Raw genomic sequence first — 24,331 nt, forward strand, 5'->3', positions numbered from 1 at the left:
CTCTCTCTCTCTCTCTCTCTCTCTCTCTCTCATTTGATGGAATATTTCTATCCTAGATATCCTTGAAATCCATTTTATGCTGCATTCAAAATGATTGCATGAAAGATAAATGCCGATTAAAAGCATAAAGATAACTCGCTTTATGAAACATCAATCGTCATAGAAGGTGTGGTAAAAATTCTAAACGTATTTTAAAATTGATGACCTAATAAAATGCAATTTTTCTCCCGAAACAAGCATCATAAACGTCAACACAGAATATCAACTTTCGTCTTCAAACGTTTTAAAGTCTTAAAAATGTAAAAAAAAAAAAAAAAAATAACATTTTTATGTTTTAAATTTAAATATCAGACGTTCTGAATAATATACATTTCTTTGATCGAGTTTAGTTATATTATCTAATAAATAACACCTGACAGAAAATGGGTAGGGTGGGGGTTTCTTAAAAAAAATATTGTGAAAACCATTTTAATCATTTTAGAACCCATCAATAAATCAACATTCATCACAACTATTTAAAGTTGAATTTAAATAATAGTTTGCACCAGGTGCCTTTCATTTAATGAATCCCACCGCGTCTTTGATTTTGACGGTTTTTTTTTTATTTAAACCAGAAATCATTACCTTCGGGATAATTTATTGATCTTTGTCACACTGAGTCTGTTCAATATCTCCTGCGGAATTCGTTTTCCTCATACCCAGTAATTACACGTCATCTTCGTCGACTGACTGTCATCCCGAGGGGTCCCGAGGCCGATCTAGAAGCTACTCGGTCTTGAACCTCATTCGAAGAAATATGCACGTCATGTGACGTCAAGAACATTTCAGACCATGCTATACACTATAAAGAAGAAAAGATATTCTTAGTCTTTCAGAACATTGTTATTTCGTCGTAAGAAATATATAGATATACTGCTCAGCCTTGATAAGTTTTAAGTAGTGGGCGATACACCTACATAAAACTTGTACCCAGTTCCATTGTAATAGAATATTAAAAATATTGTAATAGAATATTAAAAATATGTCCATTTCAGCCAAACCAAAAGGTTAAGTACAGACCTATCTAGATAATTTGATTTCAAAATGGGGTTTTTTTTTCACCCTCGAAGTTCCCATTCTCTCAATCTCTTCAATTAATGAGCAATAAAGATACAATAAGTAAAACTTGAAAATGTTCATCTCAAATCGTAACCATTCCTCCTAAACTGTCGATTCTAAAAAGCCAACTTTTTTCTACATACGTTCTAATGAAAACTGAATAACTGCTTAAAATGAGGGATTTTTTTAATGTACGCTAGGGCTTAATGGTTGTGGCCATTTCAGCACTATATTAATCTCCTTAAAGTTAAGAACACTGTTTGAAAATGAAGCAAAATATTCAGATTTCAAAGCTATAATATATGGATTTATTTCTTTATGAAATGAGTTTTAATATGCATATTTTATTAAAAAAAAAAAAATTAGAAAAAATCAGACTTTGAATTTGTAGACCACCCAGCTTCCTAAAGTTAATTATTTGAAAAATTAAAAATACATCACACTGCAGCGATTTTTACTCTTAGGATATGAGTATGAACAAATTTCTCGTCTGGATCCATCATTCGCAGACGTGGTATGATGTCTTTTCCTAGCGGGATCAATAGCAGAAGTCAGGAACCTATTCCAATTACTAATTCAGAAAGGTTAAGAAGTATGCCATAAATTCTTATCAAGCCCCGGTTTACAAAGCATTGTTACAAGCGATGAAATAATCATTATTATCGCAGACTATATCTAAAAGATAACACATTTTCCGAAAAGGCTTCAAATGTTCGAGTTTTTATATTTTCACTAACGCTTCTCTCGTGAGAACGTAATAGAAGACCTTTACTCATAATGTGGAATTTGTGCTAGTGTGCGAAAGATTATGGCAATTATGAATCCAAGAAGTTTAATGTACAATACCCATTAAGAAAAAAAAAATAAGATGAAAAAAAATGCTCTGATTACGTCTACAGACCTACTTTACTTGATCCATTAGAAACTGTTTTGCCTAATTATAACATGCATAGTTTTGTCGTTCCCATTGTTTAAATTTTTCGTGGAGATTTTGGTACATGTACTCATTACAACGAGAGGGTCATATTTTGGTTATAAAATGCATTGATATAAATGGCTACGATCAATTTCAGATTTGGGGGATGTATTGAGGTATCGAAATGGTAAATGTGTCATTTTGGGGTTATTGGGGTTCATGGTTAGTGGTACCATTTCCATGACCTGTACAATTGAGAGATCTTTGACGTCCTGTTTTATGGCATTCTTAAATTACTGTACTGCTGTGAGATTTATATTACGCACATACAGGCCTAATGAGTTTTGAGTTTCTTTTGTGTGCATCGAATATTACTTACAGATGGAATCAACTCAAAAGTTACTCTTGTGGTAAGCATTTATTTACCCATTCATCCAGATACGACCTTGAGCCAAAACAGTTAAGGCTGCCCTTAGAGTCAGAAATATTAGTAAACCAATTCCATAAACCAATAAAAGTCAACATATCAGTATACCAATGAAAAGCAGAATGGTTCTATGCATTTGAAACAAGATTGTCTTTTATCAAAATCTCCAAAATATATTACATTTAGGGGGATGGGGTCGGCGTATTGGGAGTAGATTAAGGCAGCTTCAGATCTGTAACTATAGAGAACTTACATGCAGTAGAGCTGCGCTGCATCACAGACAAAATTGCACACAAACACTTGCAATAGTTTTGGACTGAGATACATTATCTTCAAGCACACATTGTGAAAATACTTTAAAACATTATAAAAAACTAATTATTATCAATAACCGATATTAAATTAAATTGCTTTGCCTCTTTGTAAAACTTACTCCTTTCGGGAGGGATTTGGAACGGTCAGCCTTACAATTTTTAACCGGGTTTTCCAACGGAATAATCCGGTTATTAAGGTTAGACGACACGTTCTTCAATTTTATATAACTTTTTCCAGGAATTTATTGATGGTTTACTACTATTTTGACAAGCTTTCTTGCAAAAAATTAGGGTACCTTACCAAACATTTCTGCAAAATACTAGAGTATGCAATTTCCTATATAATCTTCTTGAAAATACACTTGAATTGCTGATATAAAAAATATAAAATAAAAACATATACAGCACAGCAAAATTCACTATATTGGAACTCTATCTCGGCCGGAGCGGGGCTTTGAACTCACGACCTCTAGAACCGATGCGCTTCTGGCAGTGAGCGGCCACGTTTCTAACCACTCGGCCATCTAGTCACATAACCACATACAATTAAATTTGAATCATTTTTAAAATAATTATAAATTAATATTTTTTTTATTGGAACTCTTTATTACGATGAGATAGAAAAAAGATTCTTGAGGAACGTGTCGTCTGAACTTAAAATGGTGAAAATGGCGGGCGGCTGCCAAAAGGGTACCCTCATTGTACGGATAACTCCTCCTACAGTTTTCAAGATAGGAAGTTGTTCTTTTCCAGATCATATGTACATATATTAGAGGTGTGCATATTGCTAGGATTTTGATTTCTGATAATTTATCGAAAAAATACCAGCTTTTGAACTTAGTCATTTCTTGGCAAAATATTGCATATAGGGTACCCTCATTGTACGGATAACTCCTCCTACAGTTCTCAAGATAGGAAGATGTTCTTTTGCAGATCAATTGTACTTATATTAGAGGTGTGCATATTGCTAGAATTTTGATTTCTGATAATTTATCAAAAAAATACCAGCTTTTGAACTTGGTCATTTTTTGGCAAAATGTTGCATATAGGGTACACCATTTCACTCGATACGGGTTGACATGGATTATGGATACAGTTCACATAAAAGAAAACCCGGTTTGCTGTCACATTGACAGCTTTTCACTTGTTTGGTAACGTGCATTGCTTGGTTTAAAACAAAACAAACCCACTGTTCATGCGTGGATTTTATTAATAAACGATGTTTTTAGCTTTTGAAACCCCAGTGTCCGACAGCATTCTTTAAACAAATCAGCAAAAAGACAATCGTTCACATTTTTTTTTTACATAAAATTAGTACGACTGAGATAAATTGGACATTGTGGGCTCGTGTTTTTATATCATCATATCCATTAATGTTTATCCTTTGTTTTTGCATTGTTACTTCATTGGATTATAAAGCAATACTATAAAAGTATTCAGTGCGTCAACGTTCAACGTTGGCGTGAATATACGGTTAATTCCAAAAAGTAGACCGGTGCGTTTCAGTCAGATTTAGATAAAGTGTCTCTTTACCTCAACATTCAAGTCAAATAAGTGCCTACCCTACGGCAATCTGAAGGAGAAAACATCCGATCCTATGTTAATCATTTATAGGAACAATTACACTGAGCGTTAATATACACAGAAAAACGATTTGGCCATTGTTTATCGAGTTATATCCATGGAGAATTTACTGAAAGAGCAGAGCTGTACCATAATTGGGGACAGAAAAAATGAGTAATTGACTGTATAGTTTCAGCCAGTATCACCAATTCATTACTCTAACCATTTTTTTTTATCCCACGAAGTTGATATTTTATTTGCCTGTTTTCTATTAGGTCTTAATAACAATGCCTCATTTTTGTGGATGATAACTTCGTCAGAGGAGATCATATTTATAAACGTGCATGAAATTTGAAGCACAATTCTTTCATTGTGTTATTTGTGTAATATAATGAGACAGGTTCAATTTCATGAAACTTAACCTCAATTAATTTAGATTTGCCTTCTGATAAAATGATTCTGGCTCGTCACTGACAAACTTTACCCCCAAACTTATTCTTAAATTGCATATGTTGATATTATCAAAATTGATGACTTTAAATCATTTTATTACGTAAACAAAATTTGAAAACGTGTTATCTGAAATAATAAAAGATTTAGAAGAAATAATAGAACTTAATTAAACAAATGTTATGTAAACGATGATTTAACAACATTGTATTGCACCACGATTATAACCCTCGTATCAATTCAATGTAGAAAAGAAAACAAGTTTTAGTTTAAAAAAACTCCTTAACAGATTGAGATGAAATCAATTAATTTAACGTTAAATTAAAAAAAAAAGGTTATCAAATCGTTTCACATTGCACTTTCATATAACCGAGCAATAAGCCTAATGGATTTGATGTGTATTGTGCATTCAATGATCTGCAATCGTTTCCCCACGATGTGCCAACCAATTTACAGCCATTAAGATTACGAAGTAGTAAAACTAAAATCTGATGTCCTTGTCAGATGTCCCTGCAATGAAAGTGTATTTCATGATAAAAAAAAAATAATAATGATAGTCTCTGTAGGAAACAATCCATAATTTTGTCATTTTCTAGAGAATCACTTATTGTCATAACGACAAAAGCAGGAAAATTGTGCTGCAAAACATTCAAGACAGGAATTTATGCAATTTCTATTAACAATGTTTTCATCTTGTGTAGAGCTAGACACACTTGGAATATCGTTACTTTATGAAAAGTATTATGATATGAAATGAGTTTAAATCTATTAAGCATCTTGTAGGTGCTTGGTCGATGTCATTGACGTAATTTCATCAATTTTTATATAATCTTTAACTTTTTTTTTTAAAAATTTGAGCTAAGATTTTTCTCTAAAATAATAGATTGGGATATTGTGATTAAAAGCAAATGATTCCATGAGTTTTAGTCGTACATCTTCCACTTTTTATTAAGAATGTCTTCGAAGGGAAGAAATTCTGTAAATCATTTTGTGCTTCAGATGCCAAACAAAACAATCACAGGGACCACTTGCTTTTTAAGTGTAAATGACAATCGTAAATGCTCATAAACTTCTTAACAATCCTCGAGAAATATCCATAAAAAAATGGAACAACGGTTACTTTACATATACGTCTGTTTTGGGTTTTTTGTTCGCCGCTCGTTATTGAATATTTGGAGCATTTATACATGTATATAGTCATATACCAATCACGTCTCTGTAACACAGAGAGTCTAAATCATGACAAATCTTATGAAACATCGATTTAAACTCTTTAGAAGAAGGACCTAATAATCTTTGCTAGGAACCTATTACTCCATCACATAGGAGAAAGCCAAACTGGGCTTGTCGTCCTCGGGGTTCGTACTGTCATGTTGTAAATTTTGAATTTACTGGATGGGTCTAAATACAAATTTACAACAACCCGGTAAATTCATAATTTACGACATGACAGTACCAGCAGCAGATCGGGCGCTTAAGTCTACTGTACACAGAGAGATAGAGAGAGAGAGAGAGAGAGAGAGAGAGAGAGAGAGAGAGAGAGAGAGAGAGAGAGAGAGAGAGAGAGAGAGAGAGAGAGAGATTGTGTTATGCATGTACGATTGTATGTTTAAATGTATATGTATATGTTTATGCATAGACAAAAGATTGAAAAAAAATTAAACATGCTTCCAGTATGTGTTTAATTTTGTCTGTTAACCGCAGGTGCTGGACGTTGAAATATGTCTTTTTATAATAAGATCATTCGTGATACATGTAATATCAGTTACAGTTTGAATTATACATGTAGTATATGGAATAATCTTTTATATCAAATTATAAAAAAATAACGTCAGGTGCCAATCTTATCCGCAAGGTAGTTGCTACATGCACGGTTAAACAGAAAATTAACATTGCACCGTGATAGAGAATGCGCTAGCAGAATACTTGCTTTTTAGCAAAACAATCTTGCAGAAAACGTTGTTTGCTACTGTAAAATAGTTTGACCTCAGGGTTATGACTTTGTTTTCTAAATTTAAAATTAATCGGAATAACTGCATTGGGATATAAATGCAACTGGTTGTTTTCAGTTCTTGCCCCAAACAATATGCTTAACTGCATGAAATAACAGGGTTTATCCATATTTGATAAACCTAATTATTCTGAAAGGAAAATTGGTACATTTGTATATGCCAAGTGCACGAAAGCCGCAAATGTTGAAGAAATCGAGGGACGGTTTCAGGGTAGGCGCTTGTACTTCAAAAATTAAATCATGTTAATCATTGGTTTGTATTTGAAGTCAATTGCCGCCATCTTGCGACTATATGATGTGGACTTTAATAATCACAGTGGAGAATTAATCAATTAACCTTAATTTCTTGAACCAAAAATGAATTTGTACATCCCCCTATTTAATTATATGTATATATGTGCATACTTGATTGTACTGATGTCTGATTAATAGATTCATGTAGTCTAATTCTAACGTTAACCGAGATATAGGTTATCTCAAAGAAAATAAATTAAATGTAGACACACAGACCCCTACACCCCATACTCTCTCTCTCTCTCTCTCTCTCTCTATCTCTCTCTCTCTCTTTCTCTCGTTAAATGAATGAACGGAATGCCTTGATCGACCTGGTTTAATTCGACATCTATGAACACATTAAAAGAAAGCGAGAGAATACTAAAAACTTGAGTTTTTATTCTGCACGGCATATATTCTGCGTCGGTTCGGTGCATTAGAAAGGAGCATAATTATACGCATGGATTCAATTATTAAAGATTCTATCAAGGGAACTTCTAGAAGTTGGGGGCTCTTATAGCTAAGCATAAAATGATTATTGGTGAAATGTAGACTGCAAAGGCGACCACAACAAGATTGCCGAGTTGCCGTCCGCGATAGTTGTGTTTTGTACGTAGAGTTAGGATACTTGTGATACTGGCGCAAAAAAAGGAAGGTAGGATATTACAGACTATAAATTTTTTAAATTTTTTTTTTTAAAAAGGTGTTTGCGTGAATTTTACTGAACTCGAAACAGAATGTACAGAAAAATGTGAAACCTAGTGTCTTTATTAGGATATTGTTTTGAAAAAAATTGAAAAATTTGTATACAAGAAAAGTACATGTAATGGTATTGGAGATCTCGGCTATTACGGCATTTATACATTTACTACATTCCTATACATTTATAAGTAGCCTTTTGATAAAATACGAAAACGCAACGACGGAATTTAACTTTACTTAATAAGCACAGTTACAATGATACAAAATCTTCTGATTAACTGTTTGGAGAACATCTTAAGATAAATGCCTTTGTCTTATTTTTGTTCTGTTTTATTCTTCTTCACTTATATCAAAAACATTTTCTAACTAATAAGAATATGAATTAAAAAAAAGTGTATGCGCTCACCTTAATCATGCAAATTCATGTACATACACAGATTTGTCTTGTTACTAAACACAGGTAAACGCATTTTTAAGATATTCTCTATATCTTTTTTTTTTAAACAAAAAATTGACAGAACTTTATTATGTATTAATTAAATCTATTTCAAATGCAATTAAGAGTACATAGTTATTCATTTTACGTGAATTTGAGATAAACACATTTAGAAAACTGTGTAAGACATAACTTTGTCTTAGCTAAATTCATTTTCAGTGCCTTGAGATTATAAAATTTTCATTCAAATAATAGTCAAAATCAAACAATGGTATAATATTTCAGCGATCTGTTAGGATTAATATCTAGTAAATAAAAGCCTACAGGCGTCTGTTTGAGATAGAAATTCCTAGGCCTTAAATAATGCTCGTTACAATAAAAGTTTGATTTAATTAATATAAGATCTATCGTAATTGGTGTTTTTTTATGAAAAATACTGGTATGTGTTTTGGACTTTCATTTTCAATGCAATATGACGCAAATATGTTAAAAAATTTACCTTGTCTGTCGATGCAAGTTCAACTTGATTACATTTTTTCAGAAAAGTACTAATTTTCATCTTCTTCTTTAAGAGATTAAGTTGAAAATAGAAATCCAGATTACTTTTCACATGATTTCATATAAAATGTCGACAATTTTTCTAAGAATTTTCTTAACAATTGATTTCATGCTTAGTCATTAAAAAGGGAAAAAAGATGATTCATTTTTTAAGAAGTCGTAATGAATCCAGCACCTTATCATTAATTACAGTATACACTCTACTTGTACATCTAGACCTGCGTTCGAGCGACAAGACCGTAAGTTATTATGAAATGCAGTACCTCTTTTTTAAACCATATCACTCATTTACATACTTATATGTATGCCTGTCGTTCCGTGAGGAACATAAGCCAACAATGACAATTTTTTCAACCGTATGTGTTGTATCATATTTCTATGAACCACTTGTTCAATATGTGATTTTTTTTTCGTTTTGTCATTTTCTGTAACCGCATTCTTTTTTATAAAACGAAATTATAGGCTCCTACATTAAAATTTCGATTAAACACCCGCAATTCAAACAGCAGCAGGCAGAAAACTAATCTCAGAGTTGTGAATTCGTTCAATTTAATTCCGAAAGATTAGAGTTTTCCATTTACGATTAACATTTCCAATTGTTTTGTATGCTGTATGTACATAATGCACAACATTATCTGCTAAAGGATCAGATTAATTCCGTACCTAGTGTTTTGTACCAGGCGTACCTCAGATTTCGTAATCTATAATAATACCAGTCTCCAACCGAATAAGAATTTTGAAGTAGCGCATCATTGCAGTGAGATTTTCTCAAAATTAATCTGATTTTTATTAATAATGAAGTTTACTACATAAGATCATGATAATGGTACATGCATTAGGTGCTTGTTTATGAAAAAAGAACTCCCAAATGTAATTTTATAAATTTATTAGATTTGTTCAATATAAAACGAAAGCACTTTGGTACACTGTCAGTCAACAATTTTCAAACATGCGATAAAATTAATATAATGATTAAACCAAGCTTTGAGATTCCTTTATTTAAAGCACAGTGGGTTCGATGCATTTTTTTTTTAGATATGATTTATTTGGCTTTAATGATGAAGAAAAATCCATATATTTGGCTTTGAAAATTGAATTTTTTTTTACTATATCTGCATACAGGACTTTTCTACTTAAGGACATTATTATTGATTAAAAAATAGCCAGGACCATATCAAGCCCTCATAAGCCAGACGGTTATTTATCGCGTTAAGGGGAGTTAGCGTGTCTTTATTTGACTTCAGTGCATTGTGGTTGGCAGTTATCACCGTGTATGCTGTTTGATCTTTATTGTTACGACATGTACATGTACATTTAGTAATATATTCTCACTATGCATTTATATATCGAAGAACGGTCAACAATTGAAACGTTAGCTCTTCCGAAATATTGATCTTGGTTGGTCAAAATTGTTTTGATTTTGACCGTCTAAGAACAAAATGGGAGAAATGTTTCCAAAATAATTCAATAAACTACATTTCATGATGCTATATGTTAAAAATGAATATATCATATATTCGCGTCGGAGAATATTTAGTCTATCGTGGAATCACACACATGCAACTGTAAGCAATGTTGTCCTCAATCTAGTTTGTATACAATGTACATATACATTGTAAGACAAGTGTTACCATAGCAACGTTGGTAAATCAAAGCCGATGTAAAACAAAATAATATAACTGTAATTCGTTTCACAAAACATGTCAGAAACAGAACATTTTAAAAAACAAACGCAATAAAATCGGTTGTTGATATTTCTGTCAGAATTAATAATCTTGAGCGATTTTAGTTACATAATATAAGAGTTATAATGGAGAACGAACAGCTATAACTTGCAAAGTCAAGGACCTAAAAATTCCTTTGCTGGATATTTTAGTCAACAAAATGTTCTGTTTGGTTTTAGAATCAGAACATTCGGAATAAAAAAAAACCCCAACTAACCTTTCCTTATCTACATGCATGGTTTATTATTAAAGAGCGTGCAAATGTATTTCGGCAAAGTATCGACCAAACAATAGCTTTAGCCTTGCTATAGGACAGTGGCGTCCTTTAGACACAAAAATTAATGTAAGGTGATACAAGTTAATGAAGATAAAATAATGTTTGCTTTTAGCCTGATATTTGCACATACGTTCTTTGGTTGATTTTTCGTTTGAATATTTTGGGTGATTGTCTCTTGATTAACCGTTTCGGCAAATGAATGGCTTTTTGCTGCCATCAACTTTTTTAAGGAAAGTACATCCTCATGGTCCTTAGCTATAGATTAAAATGCAACCAACGACGATAGACACCATATTTCTCGTGGTTTGATAATAAAACAGCTTGGTTTCTGCTCTGTCTCAATGTCTTTTCAACTGACTTCCTCCAGAACATTGCTTGAGCCAAATGATTCTTTTTATTAATAGATTGATTAATGATTTGATTTAAATCAACCTTTTTGCAGTCTACATTTATTTAAACAATATTTTATTCAATAAAATATATTGAAGGGATTAGGCAGCAGTTACTGCCTATTTTAGCCCTCTCCCTACATGAAGGTATTTGTAGTTGTTACTAGAGAACAATGATTTTCATATTCAGGTATTGCTCGTAACTCAGAGCCGTTGAGCTCCGTGAGGTTTTTTATGCCGTGTCTGAGCCTTTCGTGACAGCGGAACTTAAAAGTACCTTTGTGCAAAATTTGTTATATCTTGCAAAAAAATCTTTGGACCTTATTTGTTCCCCAAATTGAACACGAATTGGCAAAACAAATTACCGAATTAACAGAATCTTTAGGGAGAAAATTTCCATTATGCAATGTTCTTCGTAATCGACTCAGCAAAGGCTTTGTATCGATACTATAAGTTGTAGAGCAAAACCTTATATCTATATAATGATGTTAGATACCCTTTTCAATGACTTGCTTTGTAAGACAATAAGTAAATGTCGGAGCTTTTTCATCGAAAATTATACTTAACAAACTTGTTCTAAATAACTGCTCAAACGAGATATCGTATGCCTAATAAATAACATTTGATTTTTTTTTCCTATCAGTAGCTTTCATCTCAAGACAACTAAGCGTTAAGGTGACAACTTGAAGAACTTCGTTTTGTTTTGGGTTGTTTTTTTTTTTACATTTTAATTGCCTTATGCTTTGTAGAGATTACAAAATAATGGACAGGGTTTCATTGGAAAATGTGAAAATGTATCTTGCCTAAAGTAGAAAACAAAACTATACTGTTGTTTTTACTGACTTTAAACGTGAACATTTATGGGCAGTGTGTGTGTGTGTGTGCTTGGGGGAGGGGGTGGGGGGGTTAGGGACTGAAGTTGGAGGGTTATTTTTTTAAATTTATGCGCTTTCTGACTTACTTGCACACGAATCAACATCCCTCGTGTATTATTTCCTCAGTGGATTTGACTGATTAAAAACATGCGGCATTCATTCAATCATTAAAAGTGCCCCAAAAATGCATGCATGGTCGCAAGTATGGTATTAATTATGTAACCGAATATTTATTTACTTTTTTTTCATTTTAGCTAGGATACCGTGATGTTGTGTGCAATCGAAATTGATTGACTGCGGAAGTAAAAGAAGGCGTTTTTGCACATGTTCTGATCAAAGACACAACCACTGTAACCGCCATACCCTGAAACAAATAATTAATGAAACTTGTATTTACATACATGTAATTGCAATTTAAAGAACAAATAATTCGTGTTATGGTAAGAATAATATGATTAAACCTTTACAAAAATTTTTAGTGACCATAACGTTGCCGTGTTGTTCAGCAATAAAAGACAACCAACATCAAACAGAGAGAGAAATAAAGAAGCAATTGATTTAATAATTGGAAAAAAAGAAGAAAAAATATCTACAAATAAATTCACGACAATGAAATTATTATCTTGCAAGCGATGAAATTTCGGTTAACTGAAATGTGAACGACGTCTAAATGTAGTTTATTGAAATACTCGGCTATTTTCATTCACCATCATCTGATCTTGGACAGTTTAATGTAAATTACCAATGTGTTTGTCAGTGAGCAGATCATCAATTACCTTTCAGCCATTTTCGTAGACTATCAATCAGTTTATCAGCCATGATAAATTACGATGTGTAGTTTACATATGCTAGAAACACTTTGCGTTATGAAAGAGTCTATTCTTTATAATAATATTTTCAATTTAAAAACAGATGTGCATAATACTAAGTATTTGACCTGTACATACAAAATGTGCCCCAGAGAGAGATGGTATCAATCTTCACTCATTGATATACTCACTCAGTTTTTTCAATTGCTTTTGAAAGTATGTCATTAACACCAAAGCAATTGGGAGACATATTGATTTGAAATTAAATTGAATTGCGTTGATGATGAAATTAAATTGGGTTGCGTTGATGATCAGCCCTTTTGAGTTTTGTTATCAAATAGCATATCGAACAGTCTTCCAATCATCATTTATGTTTTAAAAGTTTAATGTTTGGCACATGCGCATCAAGAAGGTGGAGGTCCAGTCTGAAATTTGCAAAGTTAATGAGTCTGCAATGTAAACGTATGAGACATAAACACCATAGCACCCTCTCCACCCCCACATCAAAACAGAAAGTATATGACATCAGTAGTTAGATCCCCAGAATATTTGTACGAATCTACCTTCTGGTTCAAGCTCTGGACGCCCCTCCCCTCCCCTCCCCTCCCCGTAACTTCTTACGATTTAGCCTTTTCATTTCTTTTCATTTACGAACATTTTGAACTTTTTAATTATTTTGGGGAGAGGTTTAAAATTTAAATGAACCTGTTACATCAATCCACCCAATCCCTTAAAAAATATCAATAAGTAACCATGGATACTCAGTGCAAATGAAATAGAAATTCTTTTCCAATGGGTGTAGGGTAAATATGCAATAGGCAAACTTGAGACAGCAGTGGCAGAATCGTTAACGGCAGCGAATCGTGACCTGAACAATGAAGCAATTATCTATCAGGTATTGTATGGTTGCCTGGCAATTGTACACGCCACACTAATGACTGTCATAAAAATAAAGATGCTCATCAATTCACACAGAAACGGTTCCTTTGTATCAATGATAGTGACACAAATGAACCGTTACCTGAAGGGAAGCTCTATGGAGTCAATGGCTCAGAAGATGGTATGATTATTAATTGAAATGACAAAAGAAACAAATAGTTAAGAAGTTTTTACAGATATCCAGCTGGTAAGATTGATGGTAGCTACATAAAGTTTTGGCGTGAACTGGAAACTGTATAGAAGCAATCAAGTTATAATGGTCTTGTATTCTTAAATGCGCATGTAAATATAAGTGATTTAGAACAAAGTCATATACTTCTTACTTCCAGATATCTTTTTTTGTGTGTTTATCTATCTGATCAATACCAAGCCCAGTTCTTTAGTTACTAAGCAGAGGACTATTACAATACTTCAGATGTTACGATTTTTATAATGACCGGTCATTAAGATCAACATGAAAAAACTTTTATTAACATTTTAAGAAGCCACGTTTGGGATTTTTTCTGCAAAATTCCAACTTAAAAGTTGAAAAAGCCAACTTTTAAGTTGGAGTTTCCAAAATTAAAGTTGGAAATTCTAACTGTAAACAACTAATAAAAAAAAATAAATATAACACTATAAAAGTAATTTTCAGAAAATTCTATCTTTTAGGGACCCCCCTCCCCCTCCCGTTATGACGTGCCTATTGTTTGCTACTGACTATCTTAATAAATTCTTGAGCAATTAAATTTAGTTGAGGCCTGTAGACTTTAACAACTTTGCTATTTTTGGTAGATATATAGACAATAACTTATATTATACATAGTGATTATATCATAAGTAAAACTTTCCATGACAAACATCTGGGTAGATAGAAATGTTATATTTAAGTTTAAGTGAACACTGTACTTTATATCAATATTTTAAAATTCTACATTTGATAATTTAAAAAAAAACTTTTTTTTTCTCTCAAACGTCAGCATCTCGATAAGGATTACATTTATAAGACCTTGACACATGAGAGTTCTTCCCTATATGATAAATGGTTGAAACATAACCCTCATGCCATAATGTGGTCCCAGTGGGAGTTATGAGATATATGAATTATAGGAAAATGAAATGAATTTGGGAGGTGTGGATGGTGTGGTCTATTGGCTTTTCGTTTGAATGAAAGTCGCGTACATAGCCTGTCTGTTATATTTTGGTTAAATTGTTGTATATTGAATAATGATTATAGAATGATGATTTGGGCTGAAGGGTTATTTGGTATATATTTCCAGCAGTTCGACATAATAAATGTCACCAGACAACAAATAATTACTTTAACTCATTGTTTCAAGCACTATTATCTTTTAGATCATTATCTCTGTAAAGGAGTCTCTAGTCTGACTCTGAAAGAGTTTTGTAGGTGTATAACGACATTAGTTTGTTTTTCTCAGAGCCTTGTACCCAATCTATTTCTCTTTAAAATGAAATTTGTTTTTAACGGTAACAGCACCCCAGTGTTTGCTTTTACTAAGGATTTGATTAAAATCTGGTTGCGGTCTGGCATCAGCGAATAAAAAAATGCCGCAAGCATCCCATGTGATTTTTATGGTAGATGGTATTATGTAAAACCTCAACTACAGACACTTTGCTTTATTTGATAAAGGGGAGACATATAAAAAAAAAACAAAAAACAACCAAAAAACGACAACAACAAATAAACCAAACAAACAAAACTTTAAAATCCTTAAAGAAAAGGGAGGGGGGGGGCTTCGAAAAAATGTAATTTTCTATATGTTAAAAAGAAAAATGGGTTCATTTCCGCATAGGGACTACATACTACACTTATAATGGAGTTGTTTGCTTAACTTCAATACATGTACATGTATAAGGATAATGTCATAAAATTTACTGGGTGGGTGTAAATACAAAATTTACCACATCATGTTGTAAATTTTGTATTTACACCCACCCAGTAAATTAAGCTCGAAAATCGTCCATAGATATACATGGCAAAGTCCTCTAGACTGATGATACTGCCAATGGCTACACTGAAATATTATCATTTTAAAACACTAATTAAATAGTCATTTTAATCAAGAAGATATGTATTGATATAACCATTTGCAAGATATCAGTTATTCCTCAAAACCGAAAACAAATAGACTTAATCATTTTTCATATTACATGTATATGGTTTTCTAGTCAAAATGTTTTGTTGATAAAACAAGTTAGTAAGAAGAACATGTCCCTGCTATTTGATAAGTCTTTAGAAGAAGAAAAATCACGAAAGAGCAAACTCCAGCTTTTGATTATTCTATTCAAAATTACGCCGTTTGAGAACTGCCGTATGACGTTAAATCTTGCTGAATTGGTCGTTAATTTTAAACCCAAGCAATCAGCGGTGGCGCTTTAAGAGTGATGTAGCCCCCTTTTTTCAAGAAAAAAATTCTCTATGGAAAATGTGCTATAATTATCGCATTCTACTGTTAGCAGAAATAATAAACCATTGTGATAATTTCATCCCTGAAGATTCACCGCAAAATGTTTATCAGATTATTGACTTCAGTGCCATTATTCACACAAAGATACGGTTTAACGAGTTTAAATCAAATTTCAAAAATGTGGAGGATGCATGCAATTTCTCAGATTCAATGATAGTATCACAACGCTCTTTATATGTATTTAATACATTAATTACGTTGAAGTTCATTACCCTTTGCGTATTGTACTAGTATTTAATTTAAAACCTACGTTTCGGTTTATAGTAATCGGTGCGTAAATGCTTTGTTTTCAAGACAGCACCATTCTCTGACGTACTCACCTGATGATTAGCCTCGTTTTGGACGATGTCCCTTTGGACATTTGCTACAGTACATGTATTAAGGATACAGCATCTGTCATCAGATGTAATTGCGTCATTATTAACAGTTGGCCGTGACCATTGGAGTGAAGAATCTTTATCGTGCTCACGCATACATTGACATGAGACGTCGGTATTTTATTTAAATAACTTTCACCCAATGTTCCATGTCTTAGGGCTGGATATCATTTTAATATGATGTGTACATGCATGCGCGGATCCAGAAAATTTTTCCAGGGGGGGTCCGAAGGATAATTGTGTTTGCCAGGGGGGGTCCCAGGCATATTTTCGCGATAATTTTACTATGTAAATTTAATAAATTTTCATTTTCCAGGGGGGGTCGGGACCCCCCCGACCCCCCCTCTAGATCCGCGCATGTACATGTAATAAGCTGATAAAAGTTTCGTTCAGAAGAGATCTTGTCTAATATTTCGGGCTTATGAATACAAATATAGTCTACCGTATATCCGGTATTTTTCGCGATGATCTAATTTTTGCTTTTTCGCGATCTCTTTTGAATCGCAAAATATTGAATGGGCAGAAATTATAATCTGTATCATTTTTTACGAAAAACTTTTAAAATCGCAAAAACATGACTGACGCAAATAAAAAAATACTACAAATTTTCTCCATTTTGCAAGTTTTGGAACACGCAAAAAACAAAACACCGGATTTACGGTATTTTCAAGTTATGGCATTCGTTCAAAGAGACTTGTCTAATATGTTGGGCTCTGTCCTTAAAGAGATTAACATTAATCTTTTTAAAGTGATATATATGTCTGCCTTTGTCCCAGGTTGGTGATTGTAATGCTTCTTTATTTGAATAAAATCAGGAGCATATATCTGTTAGGTAAAAACAAATGTGATCATTAATGGATATGTATCCAATAACACACATTGACACTTACAGAAAACCGATTTTAGCATGGTTATTTCTGGAATAATGTCCGGGGTTTAGTCACATTTGAAAGATAACAAATCTACCGTAATACGGTTGATATATAACGCGATCGAACACGAACCTAAATAATGATAGTTATACTTTGTTGAATATCAATTTGATAGTGACCAAATTTTTCTTAGATATATACTGGTATTTAATTTAGATTTTTTGCTATATGTAAAATGAGCATCTTCTGCCAATTGGCTATTCCCGTCCCCATTGACAGCAAGAAATGCGGCGATACAAGAACCGGTTTCTCTGGGGACCAGCTAAAAATCAAACAATGGTGTGAAAATGTCCGTTCCAGCTGAGACCAAGTCAAAAATAAGGTTAATGCAACAGTAATGCAACAAATGTAACTTATTTTTAGCAAAAGAAAATCAATAAGGCTGTCAGTGGTATAATATTTGTACATAACTTTTTAATTTCATCCATTTTCCTTCGGACCTGTCGGTATGTTACCAGTGGTGTTTCCCACTTACCTCAAGCCCAATAACAATTAGCCCTCCCAATCCCATGTTCCTCATTCACCCGCACACAGAGAGAGAGAGAGAGAGAGAGAGAGAGAGAGAGAGAGAGAGAGAGAGAGAGTGTTATGGTATTTTCCACTTACATGTTCCTCAACCCCATTAATATTTATTCCATCTCTTCATCCTTAACCCACTCACCCACTTTCTTAATTTAAGAAATAAATTATTTTTGAGAGAGAGAGAGAGAGAGAGAGAGAGAGAGAGAGAGAGAGAGAGAGAGAGAGAGAGAGAGAGAGAGAGAGAGAGAGAGAGAGTATGTAAAAGATATGATGATTTAAAGAATCCCACATTTTCTTGGATTCACAGCAATGCTTTTATTTGTTAGTCTTGTCTTCAATCACTTTTAGATCAAACATTTGGCACCCGTCTTTAAATCGTTCACACGGCGGCAGCCATGTAATAAATTCTCCCCAGGTTCTTTCTACCCTCTTTATATGAAAGTTCTTTCACACGCATTCTGTTCTGCTCGTGCAGAAATAAATCGTTCACATATTAACGATATTGAGCAGCTAATTCACCTGATGATTTTGTTACATCATACAAATTAAAAATACGTTTCAATGACGCAGTTGCATTAAATGAAATATTTAATAAAAGATCTCACTTTAAAGAGTAAGGCGGGTCCTACTTAAAAGGCTAATGAGACTATTAAGAAAATAGGTATAATACCTCCATCGAGAAATCTAAAAGTTTATTTTTTTATCGTGTTTCTTTTAAAATAACAAGTATATAATAAGTATATAATAAGTATTTGGTTCTAATAACGTATCATTAACTGCAAAAATCAACTCAAACTTTTTACAGAAAATCGGTTACGCAGCGTTTTCTAAACCACAGCTTACATGGCTTGTTATATATCATTAAAAATGTCTTTTACAAAAAAAAATTCAAGTGATCCTTCATGTGTAACCCCCCCCCCAAAAAAAAAGAAAAAAGAAATATAAATGAATTATTCATATGAATAAAAATTCCGTTCATATTAACAGATACATAAAATGTAGCTATATTAAACACTATGATATATATATATATATATATATATATATATATATATATATATATATATATATATATATATATATATACTGCCACCCGGTAAATTCAAAATTTACATGACAATAGAGAGAGAGAGAGAGTAATGTTTTCTGTACTTTATAACTTAATTTTATAACAATAATATATATATATATATATATATATATATATATATATATATATATATATATATATATATATATATATATATATATATATAATTAAGTAAAAAAGGAAACACGAATATATATATATATATATATATATATATATATATATATATATATATTCGTGTTTCCTTTTTTACTTAATTATATATACATATATATATTATTGTTATAAAATTAAGTTATTAAGTACAGAAAACACCTCTCTCTCTCTCTCTCTCTCTCTCTTTCTCTCTCTCTCTCTTGTCATGTTGTAAATTTTGAATTTACCGGGTGGCAGTAAATACAAAATTTACAACATGACTACTATGACAATATATATACGCAAAACATCTTGCAATCAAATTTTCTACATAGATTGTAGGATAATATCTTATGGCAAGTTTTTTTAAAGACTCTTTTATATAGATTAAAACCTTCTACAGTTAATACCTCAATATTTCCTAGATCATTTTAAGGTGGTTCGTGGAATACTTCCGATATTAATTCGAGTATAAATTGCTAACGCAAGAAAGGCATTTACAATTATAAAACGAATTGTTTGGAGTGCTTTGCAAGATAAAAATCTTGATATCTTTCATGGCAACAACAATAAGGGGAATTTTATGATTATAACAAAAAGTAAGGTTGATTTCACTTTAATCTCTATGAAAAGTTTGATGTAGAATTGATATAACTGTTCTGAATCATAAACCCCCAAAACAGTATTTTATATATTTGAAAAAAAAAAATAACAAAGTCGTAAATTTAAATGCATTCAAGTGCATATTTAAGCTGAAAAAAAAATCCTTTTCCAATTACTTTTTTCCTCACTTTTTTGATGTTGACAGTGTGGCTGAGATTTGTAATTTCTAGTAATAAAGCAAGTTGTCGATTTTTTTTTACAAACAATCAAGTTTTCTGAACAGTTGAAGTGCTCATCCATATTTTGTTTCAATGTTTGACCCCACCGATGAGACGCTGTATATTTCATGTCTGTATCAATCTTGAAAAAAAGCAAAACAAAAATAAAATCAGCATATTTTTAAATAAATCATAATAACATCGTATATACATAATAAATTTTCTTACAAAAGCATTGTTTAAATATACATGTGCGAACCATAGAGTAATGTGTTCTGTATTTTATAACTCAACAACTTGTATTCCAGTTCGAAGTTTAGAAAAAAAATGTATTTAAATGTTAACAAAACCAAAAAAAAATATGATGAATAGCATTTAACCATCTGAAACCGAGCTCCATTTTTTAATTAGTTGATAATTATAAGGTATGGTATGAAAAATTATTAATTGATGATGTAATAAAATCTCTTTAATAGGTGAACCATAACATGTCATGCTTTTCCATTCATGCACTATTTTTGAGATGATGAATTATGAACTGTCTCTTCTGACAGGACAAAATGACATCGTAGTTTTGTTTTGATTTTTCGACACATTATCTTCCGTATTGATTTATTAATAATCGAAGTTCTGTATTCATTAACGATACTTTCTAGTCCCTTGATCTCCTTACCACGAAATAACTAAGACTGACAAATTCTTAATTCATTTTTTCGTCACGGAAAATATATCAAATCCCTTGAGAGAAAAAACGGAACAACGTGTGACAAAAATATTTCTTTGTTTTCAGCATAATCTATGGGACAATTACACCAAGTTAATTGAAGTTTTTTTTATTAATCCAACGAACTTTAAAATTAGTTTTTAAAAGGATTACGTGCACCTGTAAAGGTTCGATGCAGCACCTGTCAGGTGATATATTTATGCATGTAACAAAGTGTTTATTTCATTTCAGGTGAAGCAGATATTGAAAACACCTGTTTAAAAAATATTCCAAAGAACGTTGGCATGATCTAAGAAAGACATCATGTTTGAACACTGAGTAGTGCAAAGGACAGAAGACTGGTCACAAAGATAACTGTTTCCATTATGGATTATTACGACCATATTCAACATATAGAAGACTTTCTAAAAGGCTTCGTGAACAGGTCCGAGAACCTGTCTGCCGTGGCCGCTTTCAATCTACACATGAAACTACCGACAAACGAGACAAACGTCACCGTCTTACAAAGGGACACAACAAGACATGTCGTGGGTAGCATCATTTTAATCACAGCATACGCTATTCTAATCTGTATTTCCTTATTCGGGAACAGTATAGTGTGTTACGTCATAATGCGGAATAGGAGAATGTACACCGTGACCAATTTCTTCATTGCAAACATGGCGATCTCAGATTTGTTTGTTACGTGTCTGAACGTTCCCTTCACCATTGCGAGAAATGTGTTGGATGAATGGCCTTTTGGTGACTTCATTTGCCATCTGGTGAACTTTTCCTTGATGATATCTGTATATGTATCCACATTTACGCTCACGGCGATAGCACTCGATCGCCAATACGTACTTCTATATCCATTGAAACCAAGGATTACAAAACGCACGGGAATTGTTATTCTCGTTCTGATCTGGGTAATTTCCTTTTTCTTGTCTCTACCCTATGGAATTTACACCGAGGTTACCGAAGTCTCTTTCGTGTCTAGATTTGTAAAAAGATGCAGAGCAGTGTTTCCAGAACCCAAAGCAGAATTTGAAATGACTTTAACACTAACGACCACGATTATTCAATATTTCATTCCTCTGACCATTATTGGTTTCTCTTACGGACGAATAGTGAGAAAATTGTGGCGGAGAACACATTTGGGAGCAGTAACGCATTCTCAGCAACGATCCCAGAACCGGGCCAAGCGTAAAAGCATAAAACTATTAATAACCGTAGTGGTCATATTTGCGCTGTGTTGGATGCCACTAAATTTATACCATATTCTGACGGATTTTCATCCCGACGCCACGGTCTTTCGATACGACAGTACGGTGTTTTTCGTTTTCCACTGGATCGCTATCAGCAGTACTTGTTATAACCCGTTCGTTTACTGCTGGATGAACGAATCATTCCGTAAAGAGGTAAATTCCTGTGTTGATGTTTGCTTCAAGTCTTGCTACTCGTCGTCATCTAGACGTCGCAGCAGACACGGCGGCTCTTTTAGCGGTTGTGACTTCTTGAATCGTTGCAGGCGTAAAACCATGTCTAAAATTTTGCGCTCAAGCTCAACTTTCAGTACCATTCCATATTCTAACAAATCATATCGGCAACGGGAGTCTACAGACAAATCCAAGGATGACATTCCGTTGTACGAAACAAGCCAGACAATTGTTTACGATTTTTCAAACGTCTCGGCCGATTAATAAATGTTTGACTTTATCATGCAGATTATTGACTATAATTTCAGACGCTCTAGTTCCAGCCATTTATCTGTCTATCTTTTAAAAAGATATTTTTATACTATATTTCTAGTATTCCACAATATGATCGTCATTCACAAGTCTAGCTGAAATCCAAGTGAATGTTCTGTTCACTTGTTTTCACTACTTTTGTCTGGTTTGAAATCTGTATTTTTTTTCAAATTTTTTTGATGTTTTACATGTTTGTGTGCCGTGCATATTTTTCCCTTTTTCTAACATCTGGATTTTCTTCTTCAAAGTGCCGAGGGGAAGTTCCACGGGAAGAGTCGTCCAATTTCATGAGAGCCAGGCGATTTTCCAGATTTCAGAGGGCATCTTTGATACAGGGAGAAAATATTAGTCCATCCATTCTAGATTTTCAAAAACTTCCTTTAAAACAGGACATTGTTTGTAAAAATTGATTTTGAGAGTTTTTTTTAATTGTCATTCATTTAACCTGTGTTCTTATTTACATCAACATGCTAGTTGTAATTGCGTGGAATTGCTTTTTATCTTTTATGACTAATTTAAACCGGACTTGATACTCAATTCTTTATTTCTATAAGTACACGCGTATAATGTGATTGAAGCCATCTTGAAGTGTATGCTATTTTTATATACATTATTTCATTATAAAATGTTTTGGTTTGCATAGATATGTAATGTACATAGTATCTCGCATAATATACAATGGTATGTATAATTAAATAATGTTTAAATTTTTAACCTATGTATGCAGGGTTTTTATTTTCTACTTTTCAACATGAACTGAATTTCATGCATCAAAATCAGTGTATTGAAGCGGAGCAGTGATCGATTCTACAGTACTTTTGTTTCTGTTAATAACATTTGTATATTTCTGTACCAATAATTGTTGTAAATAAATGTTATGAAAACGAATTTTAAAAAACATTGTTCTTTTTTTACAGTTTCTCAAAAAGACAGAGTAACTGTTTTTATTATTCTTCAATGATGTTATTCTAGTATAAATGTACCTACATTTACTATGAAATGAACTACTTATTGTATGATACTCCAATGCAAGGCATAAGACAAGAGCAATAGACCAGAACAATTTCCTATAGTATGCCATTCCCCATAATAAAGTACTCTCCAGGAAACTGCTTCTATACCGAACAATATTAATTTGTCAGAAACTAAGCATCATTGAACACATAACATCAATATGTAGCTTTTGTACCATGCTTTAAATGCGTTTTAAAATGAAATATGATTACAGTCGTCCACTGTCCCTTGACGTTATTTGCACCAAAACATGTACATGTATATGTATACATGACAGGTAGGAGAAGTCGAGCCGAATGATATTTCACATGTCCCTGTAGTCAAGGCAAAAAGTAGATCTGGAAAAAATATAAAAAAGAAACATCTCGGATGCGACTATTTTTTTTAAACTGAAAGGACTATATATGATAAGGGCCTAAAATGGCCCCTTAAGATGAACATTATCATTTTACTATCATTCTTTGTTTTCTTAGTACAGATATGTATGTGATGTGTTTACATAATATTCATTTTGGTTCAAGTGCCCACAATTTAGAATTATGACATTGTGACAACCTTTTCCCGCCATTTTTGCATTTTTAGCGTAAAAGAGCTTGTTTTCAAGCATTTTTTCCTTCCGAAAACATAGAGCACATTCTTGAACAAATAAAATATTTTAATCAGAGATGTATCTAGCCAAGACTAATAAGTGACAAAAATATTTTCCTTGTTCAAGCATGCGCTCAATATTTCCCATTCGTAAATAGATAAGAAAAATGTC

The 24,331-nt window shown here is 32.7% G+C and overlaps 1 protein-coding gene across 2 annotated transcripts; it reads left to right on the forward strand.

The window, feature by feature from the left end:
• The first annotated feature begins 7,522 nt into the window (after positions 1 to 7,522).
• Positions 7,523 to 23,439, forward strand: LOC128179365 (G-protein coupled receptor 83-like). 2 transcript variants are annotated; one of them, XM_052846778.1, is made up of 3 exons: positions 7,528 to 7,707; positions 21,062 to 22,227; positions 22,806 to 23,439. In XM_052846778.1, exons 2-3 carry the CDS (start codon positions 21,196 to 21,198, stop codon positions 22,965 to 22,967), a joined length of 1,194 nt encoding a protein of 397 aa, XP_052702738.1. In that variant the 5' UTR covers positions 7,528 to 7,707; positions 21,062 to 21,195; the 3' UTR covers positions 22,968 to 23,439. The 2 variants fall into 2 exon arrangements, with proteins under 2 accessions (XP_052702737.1, XP_052702738.1); XM_052846777.1 differs by having other exon boundaries at positions 7,523 to 7,707; positions 21,062 to 22,943.
• The last annotated feature ends 892 nt before the right edge of the window (positions 23,440 to 24,331 follow it).

Source organism: Crassostrea angulata, chromosome 4 (assembly GCF_025612915.1).
Source record: "Crassostrea angulata isolate pt1a10 chromosome 4, ASM2561291v2, whole genome shotgun sequence".
Taxonomy (NCBI): domain Eukaryota; kingdom Metazoa; phylum Mollusca; class Bivalvia; order Ostreida; family Ostreidae; genus Magallana; species Magallana angulata.

What these genes read in the sequence shown, in the direction of transcription:
- LOC128179365 (XM_052846777.1), top strand. Translation starts at nt 21,196, where the DNA reads ATGGATTATTACGACCATATTCAACATATAGAAGACTTTCTAAAAGGC.